This window comes from Pseudopodoces humilis, chromosome 10, assembly GCF_049639895.1.
Source record: "Pseudopodoces humilis isolate 2021_Gansu_Grassland_sample_001 chromosome 10, ASM4963989v1, whole genome shotgun sequence".
In the NCBI taxonomy this organism is placed as follows: Eukaryota; Metazoa; Chordata; class Aves; order Passeriformes; family Paridae; genus Pseudopodoces; species Pseudopodoces humilis.
In genome coordinates, this window is record NC_142209.1 from 25,320,132 (window position 1) to 25,335,864 (window position 15,733).

Consider the following 15,733-nt stretch of genomic DNA (forward strand, 5'->3'; position numbering starts at 1 on the left):
TTGTATAACTCAAGCAGACATGTACCAGGACATGCAACTAAATATGAATTCGGCACAAGCTGAAACACAACATTTATGACAAGATTGTTGATTAGTCAGCTGCAATGGTCAGAAGCAGAAAAGGTTCTGGGCAAGGTTAAAATTAAAAAACAAATATTGTGAAGCTGCAGGTTTAACTAATACAGTAGAGAACACTAGGTAAATTAATCTGGAAATAGTATGGAAGTTACATTCCATGTTGAAGTTACTGACAAGGGCAGAGGCACAGGGGGTTGGCAGGAAAGCTGACAAAGTCCCATGGCTACTGGAGATCTGGTCCCTGATTCACAGCTCAGGCACAGCTGATCACCTCTGTTAGCAGTGTTGCAGAGGATGAAAATAATCACCTGCGCCATGGACAAGATCAACACACAATAAATTTCACAGTGTTTTTCCACAGGTTCATAAACCGTATGTCTGAATACAGGGAGTTCAAAAACCATATGGACAATCAATTTAGATGTAGACTCTGTAGTATCATTTCCCCAGAACAGAACAACATTTGACATACTTATCCCTTTTTTTCACCATAAGTGGCCCAAAAATCCGAGATCAGTTCTATGGGTGATGCATATTTATTTGGAGGCACTTCTTTGGCTGAAAAGCAGAGGTGCAGCAGCTAACACAGCAGGCTGGGAAAATGAACTCCTGGTTCAGGAACCCAGATAATTTATGTATGGTACTGTGGGAGATTAAATATTCAGGAATACTGTCATCTTTGTTCCATCTTCCAAATGTTAACATCTCTAATTTTCGTACTATATTTTGAGGGATTTTGTTTTCATGTGGATTGGAAAATACCTTAACTGTATTTTGTTACAAAGGACAGACCCCTATACCTAGAGGGTCCTTATCATTTATGAGGAGACACAAAACTTCAGCTTCACAAACTTATCTCACATACACAGTTAAAACCATTGTTAATACATCCTGAACAGGAAGAATAACATTTGGCAGCTTTCTTAAAGAAATCCTCAGTAACAGCGTAAGGGATGGGAGCTGTCAGGTGTGCTGCTCGCTGTCCCTCTGCAGCCTCCGGGCACTTCACACCTCCCGGACAGGTAAAGCAGCACCTGCAGGTCACCCCGCAAGCTACCGGCCTTGTGCTGCAGTTTCAGTTCCAGACCCGTGTCTTCACGCATTACTTTTTCATGCTAATTCACGCAGGCGGTCGTTTCTTGTGTAAGGGGAGCTCCTCTGCACCGCCGGTTTGCTCTGCTCTTTGCCACCGCAACCTTTGCCCTTGCGCGGGAGGATGGAGCAGAGTGCGGGAGGATGGAGCAGAGTGCGGGCTGCCCCACCATCAGCCTCCTCCTCTGCCACGCCGGGGCTCGGCCCCGCAGCGCAGGCCGGGTGAGCCGGCCTCCGGCCCTCACACCTTCCACCCCACAGCGGGTCAGTCCCGCTCAGGCTGGCCTGGAACGATGGGGCTCTTCCCTCTCTACCTGCCTGAAGGAGCTTTCCCCACAACCAGCTTGTCCCTGGGCAGACTCTCCTCATCACCCAAGGGAAGGGGCTTTGCCCTTCGTCACAGCTCCCTGGGCAGGAGCCTCTGCCGCGGTCCCCTCACCACCTCGGTGCCCTCGGCCAGAGGTACCCCCCCGTTTCCCCTAGGAGAAAGGCTCCGTCTCCACACTCCGCTGCAAGCCAGGCCCCCTCTACCGCCAGAAGCCCCTGGAGAAGGGGGACTCCCCCTCTCCCCCCGCCCAGGCGACTGCGACTGGCACTGACCCGTCTCTGCCGTCCTGCTCCTCTCCGCCATATTTGTTGTCATCCCGCCACCCCCCCAACGCCGCCCGGCCGTCGCCATGGCAACGCGCGTCACGGCCATGGGGGAGCCCCGCGCCCCCCCGACATGGCGGCGGGGCTGAAGGCCCTCCCCCGGGACAGGGGAGCCTTCCCTGGGAGCGACCTCCTGGGCTCATCCTGCCCGGAGAGAGCCTTTCCCGAGAGCGCCTGCCCGGGACAGCCTGCTCGGGAACCAGCGTCCGTTCCCACCCTCGCCCAGCCCGGCAGCCGCCGCGGTGGTGGCGGGCGGGGCGTGAGGGGAGTACCGCCGGCCGCCCGCCCCTCACGCAGCGCGGCTCCCTCCTGCACGGCCACGGCCGCGCCCGCCCCGCCTCCCGCGGCCGCTGTTTACCGCCGCTGCTCGGACGGGCAAGGTGGAGCTGGTTCTCTATTCCGTGGTCACTGTTCTCAATCTCGGCAATTGCCGTCACTGCGCCCCGGAGGACGGGGTTGTACTGGTGCTGGAGCTCCTCCGGAGGCCCGTGCCTGCCCATGGGTGTCGGTGTGGGCCTGAGGTGCTCACGGGGCGCTGAGGAGGAGAGGCTCATTATCATAGAATAGCAGTTAGGTTGGAAAAGACCTCTGAGATCATCGAGTCCAATCAAAGACCAAACACTACTGTGTCAAGTAGACCATGGCACCGGGTTCTGTCCAGTCTTTCCTTTAACACCTCCAGGGACAGCGACTCCATCGCCTCCCTGTGCGGTCCGTTCCCACGTCCAGTCACCCCTTCTGTGAAGAAATTCTTCCTATTGCCCGATGTCCCGGTGTTTCGGAGGTGCACGTCCCCCTCCACACAGCTCAGGGCAGCGGGGAGCAGAGGCGGCCTGTGTGGGCTCGGTCTGTGTTGCCCCAGGGGAAGGGAGCGCATCCCTCCTGCTCCGATTCCAGCCTCCTGCACCGAGGTGCAGCACCGGCAGAGATGGCCAATTAGTGTGTACGTGACTGCCCCACCCTGCCCCAAAACTCAGCAGGTGAGTCTGGTCATGTGGCAGTTATGTCAACTTTTATTTTATATTTTTTTTAAACTTCTTAAGGCAGCCCAGTGGGGAAGCTTCATTATGTGTGTGAGTGTTGCCCGTCTGTCTCCTTGCCCCAGCCCCAGCAGGTGAGCCTGACCATATGGCAAATGCAGTGCCGGGGACGGGAGGGCTTCTGTGTGCGCGTGTTCGCGGGCCCGCTGGGTGACACTCACCATGTGGCAAACACGGCGATGAAGGCTCTGGTGCACAGGGGCTAATTATGTGTGTGAGTCCCGGGGGACCCGGCAGGCTGGGTGTGATCATGCGTGTCTCACTAATGCTGAGGCGCAAGCTCCATTGTGCATCCTCTGCGCAGACAACTCCAGCCTCTCGGAAGCGAGGCTGACCACGGGACGAGCGCAGTGTTACAAGCACAGGCATCAAGACTCGTGTTTATGTGCATACACAGGCAGACGTGGGGCTGAATGCACCCCGAACCAGGTGGCTGTTAAAACTCTGAAGCGGAGAGTACACGAGCAATGCTAAGCAATGGAAACAGACAGGACTGTGTTTATGGTGATGCACACACTCAGGTGTTTGCTTCCTTAGATCTAGTAAATTCATGTAACCACTTCCTAGTGACCAGTGACTAGTCAGAGGAACAATCCAAGATTAAAGAATAAGGCATGTAAAATTATATCTTTCTCCATCTAAGTTATGCTATTTAAACATCACTTTACCTCTTTGTCTTCCTACCTAGCATATGCCTTTTCTGGTCCAGTTCAGCTCCTCTTAACAGCACTCACATGGATAATACCTACAAGTTCTACATGCTTAGATTTTTCTGTGGGGTTAGTTACTTCCTTTCTCCCTGGAAAAGAGAAAGCCTGCTCCTTTTTGAAGCCTTGTTCATTCTTCTTTCAGTTCATAGTTCTCTGGTTATTTTTACAGCATTTATTTTTGTGGTTTCACTTCCTTTACTGTTTCCTTTCTTTTTCAGTGGCACTTGGGTCTCTTTCTTTTATCTATTTCTCTTCGCTCTCAGTATCTTACTTTAGTATTATATAAGCTAATTGAACGTTACTTTAGCCACATTCCTGTTCCATGATGAAATACCTGTCTGAAGTGGTGTACCAAGGGGCCTTTGTGATGGAGTTGGAAGATACACCCTTGCAAAAAAGAATGTTGGAGGCAATCTAGATTCAAGCTCTGCAAAAATATTTTCTAGACTTTCCCCTCTGCAGTCTTTATAAACTATAGGTGGTCACTTGCATACTAAAAAGGTGGATTTGTCTCGCTGCTGACAGTGAGCTACACTAAGTGCACACACCCCCACAGACACATTCCCTTACAGCCTTGCTCCAGGCCAGAAAATCACCCAGGCCTTCTGCTCTTCCTTATTTATTGCTGGGCAAATGATCCTGGGACTTCCCTCTTTAGAATATGCCACATATACTCTGATCTTTCTCTTCTTCTTTTATGTTCCCTGATAGCCACGTCCCATCCCAACTGTCCTTCAGATAATTTCTCATAGTACTGATCTCTTCACTCCTTTATTTGATTATTTTTTTATTTTTTAGATTTTAAACAGTTCTGTCCAAGTTTGCAGCTCTAGTCTGGTCTCTTACCATGTCCCCACATGCCCTTACTCCCTTTGTTCTACTTGCTATTCCAGCTTTAGTGTCCCCTCATCCATATTTCATTCCTATCTATTAATACCCATATAGCATTTTTCATCTGTAAATTTCTAAGAATTAAGTGCCTGTGGAGAGACCTTCCATATCTGTTCTTCGGGTGACCTCTTTATTCACATTTCTCTGAGACTCGCTTCTATGGTGACCACAAATACTAATCCAAAGGCCTTTTGCATCTAATTGCCAGCCGATTAACTCACCCCCAATACCTGCAAGAAGATCTGTTGAAAACAGAGACATTTCCATTGCAATCAGAGACATTTGGGGGAAAGCACTTTTTCCAGTCAAATTATCTCTTCTGAGTTAACATACTTGAAAAACCTAGAAATGCCACACTCATTTTTTTAGTCTGAGTTTAATGCTATGTTATAGTCACCTCACCAAGCTGAAGTGGTGTTAAATATAGATGATATGCAGTCTTTCCAAAAACAGTAAGATAATTTGACAAGAGAGAACTGGAAAGTTCATATAGAAAGTTCTTTTGGAAATAGATAACTGAATGGTGTAACTCGAATCAGGGCTGAAGAATGAGGGAAATGGTTTTCAGGAGAAGCAGTTGCTTATTTTTATTTGTGCATTTTTAGAGCACCTGAGAACATGTTGGGCTTGTCATTAGTACAAAAAGGCCTTTGGCCCCAACAATCTGATTTTGGACAGTACAAAATGACAGCAAAACAACAAAGAGAACAACAAAACAAAACAGCAAAGAATAGCAGAACTATTGCAAGACACTTGTGCCCGGATTGTCCTCACATTTGCTGCTTCAGCCCTATTCCTCGTTCAAGCGCATCCCCCCGCCCCCTTCTGCATCTTGGCAAGCAAAAGCTGCCTCACTTCTGTGGCTCTTTGCAGCTTATTCCCACCCCATCATCTTTTAATAGCCTATGGAGAAACCAACGGCTTCCCCCCACACATTTCATTCAGTAATAACTCTCTACTTGTTACATGTTCAAACCAGCTTTCCCTCGCTGCTGCTTCGCACTCCCACTCACCTAATTTTCCTCCTTCAAATCCCTCCCTAAAAATCTCCTCTGCTGTGATGTCTACTGAAGGAATGATAATGAATCGTCAGCTGTGTGCCAAGCTGAGTGTCTGTCATGGGGACTGGTCTGATGTGTTGGGCATCCACTGCTTGTAAGGGACTGGCAGTGCCGTGAAGCAGCCCCTCTTTTCACTCTGCTCATTATGGGTCCTGGGATGGGCCCTTAAAACTCATTATCTAAGCAAACAGAAATAAATTGAGGCAATCGAAATAGAAATGGAAATGCTGGCCAAACCCAGGAAGATTAGACAATATTTCAGTTATGATTCATCAGCTTAGGTAAATTTACATAAAAATTAATGTGACTGACAACTCCCTTCATTACAGATACTGAGAAATAAATTATTTTTCTAAATACAGATTTGTGCCGTTTCTCTACTTATTTATAATCTATAAGGACTTGAGGAGTATGCTTTACTTTTTTTATCTGTGCTTGTATTTGAAACATTAGATATTCCATTGTTTGTTTATCTTTCGTTCGCAGCCTGCAAGGCTGTGGTGATTAAAGAACGTAAGAAAGAATAATAACACAAGAGCAAAGACTTAAAAGGAAAAAAGATTCCTGATCACTTTTTTTTTAACATGAGGATAATTCAAATATGTTGAAGATCGAATGATTTGTGTTATATATTTAATACTTCTGATTCAGCTAGAGGTGGCTGCTGTCAATACATGTCTGTCGAAACCCCAAAGATCTTCCAAGAAAATCAATAAAAATCCAATTTTACAATCCTGATATTTTCAGTGTTTAAAAAATTGGCAAAAAAGTGCCCTTTCTTATACATTACAAAAAAGCCAGTAAGGTGCATTATTGATTTTTCACAAATCATTTGTAAGTGACTGTTAAAGCTGGATGAGAAGGAGAAGATGGAGCATTAGCACGAGTTTTGCGTGCGTTTTACACACCACATGCATGGTGCATGTTGTGGGTCTTCAACATGGGGATTAAAGAATCCAGGTGTAATTGTGTAGAAATCACATAATTACTCTTTTTTTGTATCCTTTTCCTCATGTAGAATAAAGTAGTGCAAGCATTCAAGTATAATTCAACTATGACTGCTGTCAGAGAAGAGGGCATAAAAATGGTTCTGATACAAACAGGGCACTGATGGTGGCTGTGCAAGCAGAGCAGGCAGAATCCAAATTTAAAAAGAAGGAAAAAAAGAAAGAAAATCAAGACTGGTCAGAGTTTTTAGCCAGGTTGTTATGGTCTGGTGGATTCAGAGAGAAAATTAAATCTGATAAAGAAAGAAAAAGCCAAAATAAAAAACCAAAGCCCAGACTGAGGTAGCAAAATTGAAGTGAATTTTAAACTATGCACACATAGTGGAGGAATCCTATAATCTTATTATTGTAACCTTGATCCATTCATTCTCCTAGCATTTATCACTCTCATTAGTTATGTAATATCTAAAAGCACACTGTAATTTTTTTTTGTGTCAGGACAGTATCTTAAATGTATTCTGAACATGCCTAGTATAATTAGAGAGCTTTATACAAAAATAATATTACCTGCTGGGTTTTTTTCTGTGGTATTTCTAAGCATAGGAAAAATTAAAATGCAGCAAGTCTGGAAAGGTCAAACTGAATCTCCCCTCATTCTGTGCATGATTTCAGAAATAATCAAAAAGTTATGCTGAGATAACTGATATGAAACCAGTGACGCTATCATCACAAAACTTGGATCAATTTGTACCCATGCAGGCGAAGCATCATCTCATTTCACACCTGAAAATATTTTTTTTTAATTCTATGTTTTATAGATATTTTGAACTGTTTGTTCCTAACGGTTTGTTCTCACAGATGTACATCAATATTGTGTAATTACACAAAGATCTTGTCAGCCCAAAGGAACCCAGGTTGCAACGACGACTGTACTGTAGGGAAGGTGAACAACTGGTGCCTCCAGGATATGGAATGCTACCTTGCTTTTCCACTCTTCCACAAGCACTTCTGGGCTTGTAAAAGCCAGGGATCAGCAAGGTGTAGAGCTCTCTCAGGTGCACATCCTTGCTCTTTCAGTGTCCCTCTAAGCCAGGCACAGCTGACAAGGGCTTGGCTGCCAGCGTGCACTTCTGCCCTGCATTTGACTAGGACAGGGAAGGAAGGTCAGTGACAGCCACCTAGGTGCAGAATGGAAAAAGAAATTATTACCCAAGTAAACCCTTGCTATTACAAAGCTGAGGCTTTGAAATTCTTTTCAGGAAATAACCTTCATTTTTAAGTTCCCATTGGAAACGTATACACACGTACGTGATAAAAGCGCACTTTATCTGGGAAAGGTGAGAGGCTAAGTCAGTTCTCCTGGGATTTGAGTATGTGGATCAAGATGGTTTAGAATTTCAAACCCAAAAAATAATACTAAGCTAGAATTCTGTGCCACTCAGAAGAGGAGCCCAAAGAGTTCTACACTGTAACCTTGGAATTTCCTGGAAGCCCTCAGTGGGGAAAGCACTTTCCAGGGGGTTCTAATTGTCTATCCACTAAACATGGTCTGTAACTTGACAGGCATTCCCAAAGGGTCTACAGGATCCTGATCCAGTCCTGGTGGCTAGATTACTACACCTATACTTAGAAATTAAAGTATAGGCTTGTGTGATGTTTTAATATATTTACTGAAAATATTTACTATCTTAGTTTTTCATTAATATTTCAAGATTATTATGGACATTTTCCACATTCAGTACCATGTCTATATACACAGACACATTTTATGCATTGCATTTTAATCATCTATAAACTTTACAGTTCCTTTCTATCCTTTAATCCTTTTCAGTATCTACTTTGATAAAATTATTTTAATGTAGTCAATGAACATCTGGAAAAAATGAGAGAGGTACAATCAGAACTTAATTTCAGATTACCTGAACAATTGTTTGCTCTCCTGAAACTGATCATTTGGCCCTCAACTGAAATTAAATTCTTTAGAGGAAAGAATAATTCATAATGAATTCAGGAACCATGTTAAATTCCATACTTATAAAATAAATTCATGATTTCTCAAGGTTCCAGTGGCACAGAAAAAGGAGCAGCAAATCTCTGAGAGACAATCACTACATGTAGCAGCTGGGAGAGAGGAGGTAAACTGAAATGGCAGGAATTTACTTGAGACTGCAATAAGCTTATGTTCACTAACACATGGCAACTAATACACGATAAAATCCCAGTGCAGAAAGGCCATTTTTAGTTTTCACATTTGTTAGCAGATCATGGTAAACAGTTGGCTCACCCTAATATGCACTTGTCTTCCCCAGCATTTTTTTCTCACACTAAGTGGCAAGGAATTCTCTTTTGCTCCTATCATATACAAGTCTTACAAGTATTCAGAAAGGAGTGGAGGAGATCTATGCTAATGTCAGCCACACAGATGAACAGTAATGGGTTTATTCCTTTTAGGAACCCAAGGAATGAACTCAGGGACTGCAGGCTGGTTGCCTTTGGTAGCTAAGTTGTTGTGAGGGCTTGAGTCCAATGCACTTGATGGCTTGAGACTCTCAGCCCTGAGAGACCTTTCACCTTCACTGGAACATTGCTGCCCTCCCAGTTAAACTCAATAAGCCCTTCATTTCCACTAAAACAAGTCCTTGTGGTGCAAAATATCATCAACGTTTGCCTTTAAAAATAGTACAATAAAGAAAACTTGTGCACATAGCAGCACTCCATCAGTTTAGGAAAGGGATAAGAACATGTTAGACCCATACTCTGTGGAATCCAGAGTACAGAGTAAAGCAAAATATGGGACCTACTGAGGCCAAAAACCTTCCCTCAAGAATACAAAAAATAGAGTTGTTCAGTGAATCTAGCTCTAAACTACCTGCTATGGCAAAACAATGAGAACTCGAGAGAAAAAGATCATTATGCCCCTAAGGGCAATGTAATTCCTGATGGTCCACAAGATGATCAGGGACCAGTGCTCCCCGTGCAAACTCCAGCCTGACTGTGGTGAGATAGGCAGAGACCTGGCTTTAATGGTGCTGGAGAATCACTATGCCAAGGCCACATTCACAGTAACATTTTAAAATCACTATTTTATGTGTTTGGAGACATGAAACACACAGCATCTTTTCTTTAATCTCTCTATTTTGTCCAAGTAATACAAAATTCTAGATATTCCTGAACACCATGATTACCAAAATTGTTTCCCTTGTTATAATAGCAGTGCTGAGAAGTGACTAGCCAGTAAGACATAATCACACCCAATTATGTGTCTCCAACCTTGAACCTAGAGTCTGTAGAAAAAATTACATGAACTTTCTAAGGTTTGTATCTGTAATATTTACTGCATTCTAAAGCTTCAGTGACCTTTCCAGCCTGCAAACTTTCTGCTGCTCACTGCAACCTGACCCTAGAGATAATAAAAAAACTCTTCAAATTAAGATCTTAAGGAAATGAATGGGTATATATGTATCTGATCAGAATCTGAAGAAATAATTTAATGTAATTACTAACTAATCCATCTTGAAATCAAGGACAATTTAAAAATTAAGACATTAATATGAAATTAGAACCACTTGAAGTTTGGATTAAGGAAGTACACAGTAAAAAATGTGGTTACATTACCATGTTTATCTTCTAAATGAAGATATTTGGTGAAGCACAGATGGGCTACTTTGTTTCGTAATCCTCTGACCCATAAGGATTGGCACCGAGACAGTGTTCCTACTAATACATCTCTCACTCCATACTTTTTCACATGGCATTGAAATACTACATTTGGGAACTCATTGACTCATTTAGGAGGGCGGCTGCTGTACCAGAGAAAGGAAGCTGATTTCCTTTTCATATTTTGAGCACACATAAAAGTGGTGGCAACTTAGGAATCAGCTCTTAGAAAAAGGACCTGAAATAGGAAAGTGCTTAAAATCTTACCTGCCAGAAAGTAATGTTCCATTATATGTGAGAAGGGAAGCTCAGTACTGAGGGTCTGATTAAGGAGAGGGCACTGCACTGTCCAGGACAGCTAATCTGGACCATTCCTGAAACTGTGCCAAAACTGTAATGAGGAGCAGAGCTGCTCACAAGCCAGGCACAGTATCTGCACCTTGACAATGTCTGTAGAGGAGGGCTTCCAAGTAAATTCCAGCTTTGCTTAAAATTCTGTGCTGGAGGCTGCAGAGTTGGACACTACAGCAGTGACCCCATCAGCCACCTGAAGTTACACCATCCTGATGGGGTCATGTGTGACTTAGCAATCACTTAAGGATTCTGCTAATGCACAAAAAACTGATTTGGATTCCCAAATCCCAGCCTTGCCCATCAGGACCTTCCTCCCATACAGGAAGCAAGAGCTTTTAAGGGGAGCAGCTGCAGCCAGCCAGCGAACCAGAAAGTGACAGAAATGTGGGTGAAGTGTCCCAGAGTGGCATGGCACTCTGACAGACATCCACACAAGAGGCAGGACTAAAGGAAACGTACAAATAGATGTTATTTAATTAGGACTTGCACAGAAAAGCATCTGGTATAATTGGTTAAGAGGAAGTCTTCACTCAGGCAACATTTATTGGGATATAAACAATGTCCAGTTGTAAACACTAATTAAACAGCAGGACTAAGGTAACTGAGTTTCGCCTGCCTGCCTAAGATGTAAGCTTTATAATCCATGCTGTTATGGGACAACTGCGAGAACAAATAATTGCACATCCAAGAAGTCAATTAGGCCCTTCTTTTGTAATGACATGCTCCAGAGGTCAGAGAATACTTTGTCTTGAAGTAATACAGCCAGTTTTTTACAGAGATTGAAGCTTGACTGCTGTTCAGTGTTTGTGAGGAAACTGGCAGTGGCAAAACAAGCCTGATGGATATCCCACCCTGTCTGGTGGTGTCTTATGTGACCCACCACCACCAGGCTCTAGGCACCCTTAAGCCCTTTGGTTTCAGTAAACAAATTCTCTTGATTTTGAGTCATCCAGCCCATAACAGTTCCTCTAGAAACTCATATCATTGACCATGTATTATTTCAAAATGTCCTTCCAAAGAAAGTTCACTCACAAGTTCTGGTGATATATATATATATATATATGTATATGGTTTGAACTAATGCAAATTCCATGGCAAGTACACGTCCATTAGCTACAAATTCATATTGCAAACCCATATTGCAGGACTTCTTTAGATCTTCTGCAATGGGTGCAGCCTGGCTTTACCTCACACCCCACCCCAGGCTGCCTCCAGTTTATTTACAGGCAAGCCTGGACCATCTCCAGCATCCTTTCTCCTTGGCAGCACAATACCTGTCATTGCAATCCCTTCAAAGACAGCCTCCATAATGACAATTCTGATTTATTAACTTCTTGCTTATCTTCCTTGTACTGTTGGAATGACCTAATGCTGCAAATGGGAGAGGTTTAGAGGGCAGTCATACAGAACCATAGAACATCTCAAGTTGGAAGGTACCATAAGTATCATCGAGGGCAGCTCTCAACTCCTTGCATGACTCCCAGTCCATGAATGTCATCTTCTGTGAAGAGAGAGGGATGTTTTCCCTTGAATGCCATTCCAGGCACTAACATAATCTGTGGGATTAAGAAGCACCATTTGTCACATATGATGAATAACTGAAATAGCGAATCTCCCATGAAGAGCCCTCTTCCAAACCAGTGACACCCACAGGAGTTTTTTGTCTTTTATGTGAACACCATTAAGGCTTTTTTTTAATAGTTATCATGACACAGTATAGGCTACAGTGCATTTGCTACACTTTCCAACTGTGGCCCTCAAATAATGTGAAATCTGTGAGAAGGCTGCAGGCTGAGCAGTGACAGACAAATGCACTGATATCTTAAGTTAGTTTACAGCCTTTTAAAGTGCACATCATTTTTTCACAAACTAAATACCTGCAGCAAGTGGAAAACCTAACATTAAAAACTTGTAATGTGTTTTTTAAGTTCATAGTCTCTAGCAATATATTAAAATGGGCAGTAGGTATAAAACTATACTCAAAACCTTAAACGTTTTCACAAGAATTTTTACTTTTAATAATTTAATTTATTGCATTTTAGGTTTGAAAGTAGCAAGGACAATTTCAAACGAAAACTTCAAAAACAATATATAACCAAAGACTTTTTCAGGATGAAAGAACACATGCAAGGAGGATCAAGACCCTACAGTGAGATCAGCTATTAGCTAATTAAATATGTGACTAAAATTCATCATTTTAAATAGCAGCCGTATTGATGGTGAGCAATCTGGTAAGTAAACAAATGATAGTGGATTTTTTTTTCATCTCTTCAGAGAGAAACATTTATCTTAATAAGATTCACTGTGCCATAATGCACGTGGAATAAGTCAATGTCTACTAATTAAAGGACATTGTCAACCTGATTCTCTAAACAGCTAATTAAAATATGTAGCATCTAACAACAGCCTTTCTTGCAAAATATGCTCTGTTTAAAATACACATCCCTGGAAAAGTTACTTGTTTTCCGATTCCCTTGTGTTTGCCTCTTTAAATGGTTTTTCAAGAAAGGAGGATCTGCTGAGCTGAGGTTCTATTTCTGTTCCATCAAGTTCCATCGATACACACCCATGTACTAAGGCAGAAGCCCAATTATTTGTAGGTCTAAAAGGCGACACAAGACAACAATGACACTAATCCTAAGGGTTTGCTGTTGTTGCTTTTTCAGAGATGACATGATATTACTCTCTCTGATTTTTGTGAGGGTTTTAGATAGTCTAGATGTTACTTGAAACTGTAAAATTTCCAAGAAGAAATGTGATTTTCATATTGATGAGGAATCTTTAACCTCTCATTTTATGTATTACATTAGTTTCTCAGAATAAGCAGGCTTCTCTCTTTCTTATTCTGATTCTGTAAGTAGCTTTTTCAAGAGAAAGAAGTTGTTGTAGATCTGTCAGCAAGGCTCTGGGAGTAGGAGGATGTTTGGATTTCCGGCATATTGCAACGCAGTTCTTGGCCACCAGCAAAGCTATGTGTGTGAATCTCATTTTATATCCGTTGTTTGCAATACCACATATTTTAAGAGGCATTTGAAATAGTCTCTGTACTCCTAATCACAAATCATTCCCTAAAAGACTCTGAGAAGGCAAAATACAAACCTTTACAGGACTTAAGATAGACAGTGGATGAAATTATGCTGTCATGGAATTAAAATAAAATCAGTTACATCTTGAACAATTTAGTCTCTGTTCAAAGTTCTTAGCTCAAATCAGCTTATTATTTGTTATGTTTGTTTTTCTCTCGCAATTCAGATTGTCTTTTTATGTGTCATACCTTTTACATTAAAACATGTCAGATAATCTCATTAGCCAATTTTTAAATCTATATTAAAATGTATTTTTGCAGTGCAGAAACCCGAGACAGTGGACTACAAACTCTGTGACTTATTTTTCAAACCTGGAAGTATGCAGAGCTCATCTTCAATTCCTATTTGCATTATTTTTTTCCTCTAAAGATCACCCGAGTCACCACTCCCACCATTTCCCCTTCTTTTCTATCCTCGACCAGTACAAGGAAAACATCATTTTCCCAGCCAAGGAATATGCAACATCCTTCAGAATGCGTCAGAGCAGATCCCTCATCAGCCAGAGGAATCACTGTGTTAATTTGAAGTCCTTCCTGCCCAGCAGCACAGAACAAGATTGGGATCACCACATGGTTTTTATTCTCCAGCAAAGAGGTGATTTTAGCATTACCTAATATATTAGAAACATTTTCCTTTCATGTACCTGTGCCCTTTTGTGGGCAAGCACCCAGCTCCTCCTCCCATATTATGACAGCTCAGTGACTGACCAGAGGCTTTGACAATCTTATGCAGGACAATGACTCGAAACCAAACCTCTCACTTGCAAATAATTCCATAATAAAATGTAACTGAGGGCTGTGTCAGCAATGACTTAGGAGGGCAAAATACATTTCACATTTCTAGAGTTGTCTGCAATCTGCAGTGTTAACAGGAGTTAAAATCTAGTTTAGTCATTAAAGTAATCAGGTATGAATCAAAGAAACTCAGGAGATGCTGTTGTTGAGAAAGCAGAATTATTTTCACGCAAACAAGCATTTGCATCATTCTAACTTCTTTCTAATGCATATATGTCTTTAATAAACAAACACATTATTTTGAATTGTATCAAGGAATTTTCATCTGTAATACGGTTCAAACAAAAAATACTAAAATGCTAAAAGCATTTTGGTTTTTTAAATACACATCTAGCATGTTCATTGCCATAATACAATACTGTAAATGCCAAAAAAGTGAATCACTGATATATAATTTTAAAATGCCAGTGATTTCCCAGCTGTCACTGATCTTGGAAAATTTCCCCAGTAGCATGTGGAGATCAATAATTGTTTACAGACTTTTTAGTCCCAGTTTGTAAGGGGGGTATCACTGTGGACTATGTCAAATCTTTTAACTATGAAGTTACAGACTGGTTTCACACCTAAGTCTATCCAAAAGCCAATCATGCTAAAGAAACACAAGAATGATGATCCACAGAACTACTGCTTGTCCTCTGGGACAATAATGGTGCAAGTCTGCAGGAGACATTCCTGAAGAAAGAAAGGTGATTAGAAGTAGTATCCAGCATGGGTTTTCCAAGGTTTGCATCACCTGAGCAAGCCTAATGATCTTCTGTGATGCCCTGGAAGATGTGCAGATCTAAGGCAGAGCCGTACATGTTCCCCACCTCGCCTTCAGCAAGGCTTTCAGCATGGTCTCCACAGCACACTGGTATCTAAGCTGGAATGTTACAGTGTGGATGGGCACACTGCAACAGGGGTGAAAATCTCTTGCCAGGCCCAAGGGGCTAACGAGTCCTACTCCCCCTGGCAGCTGTTTACCAGCAGCATTCCTTGGGAATCTCCCCTTAGACCTAAGCCACGGAATATCTCTGAGTGTCCTGGAGGAGAACACAGAGCACAGATTATTGATCCTTTTTTATTTTTTTAGGATATGTAAGCACTGAAACAGGTTGCCCAGAAAGGTTGGGGAATCTCCTTCCTTGCAGGTTTTCAAAACTTCGTTGCACCATATCCTCAACAAATTGATGTGATTTCAGTGTTGACCCTGATTTGAGCAGGAGTTTGCACTAGAAGATCTCCTGAAGTCCATTCCAGCTGAATGATTCTATGATTCTGAGAAAGAGGCTTTTCAAAGTCCACCTTTGCCATCCATCCTATCCTTAGGTTTTCCCTATACATGTGTAGTTCTGGGCTGATGTCAAAAGTAAGTAAATTAACATATCCTCCT

At 42.5% G+C, this 15,733-nt stretch overlaps 1 protein-coding gene across 2 annotated transcripts in view; it reads right to left on the reverse strand.

Moving 5' to 3' along the window:
- The window catches only part of LOC102112919 (AGBL carboxypeptidase 4), an 878,734-nt gene extending 876,898 nt beyond the window's left edge, over positions 1-1,836 (reverse strand). The window contains exon 1 of one of the 2 annotated variants that reach the window (XM_014250851.2): positions 1,771-1,836. In XM_014250851.2, the coding sequence (XP_014106326.2) occupies positions 1,771-1,813 (43 nt within the window). In that variant the 5' untranslated portion in view covers positions 1,814-1,836. The remainder of the gene's footprint in view (positions 1-1,770) is intronic. The other variant, XM_088060383.1, reaches the window with a different exon arrangement.
- Positions 1,837-15,733: the final 13,897 nt, after the last annotated feature.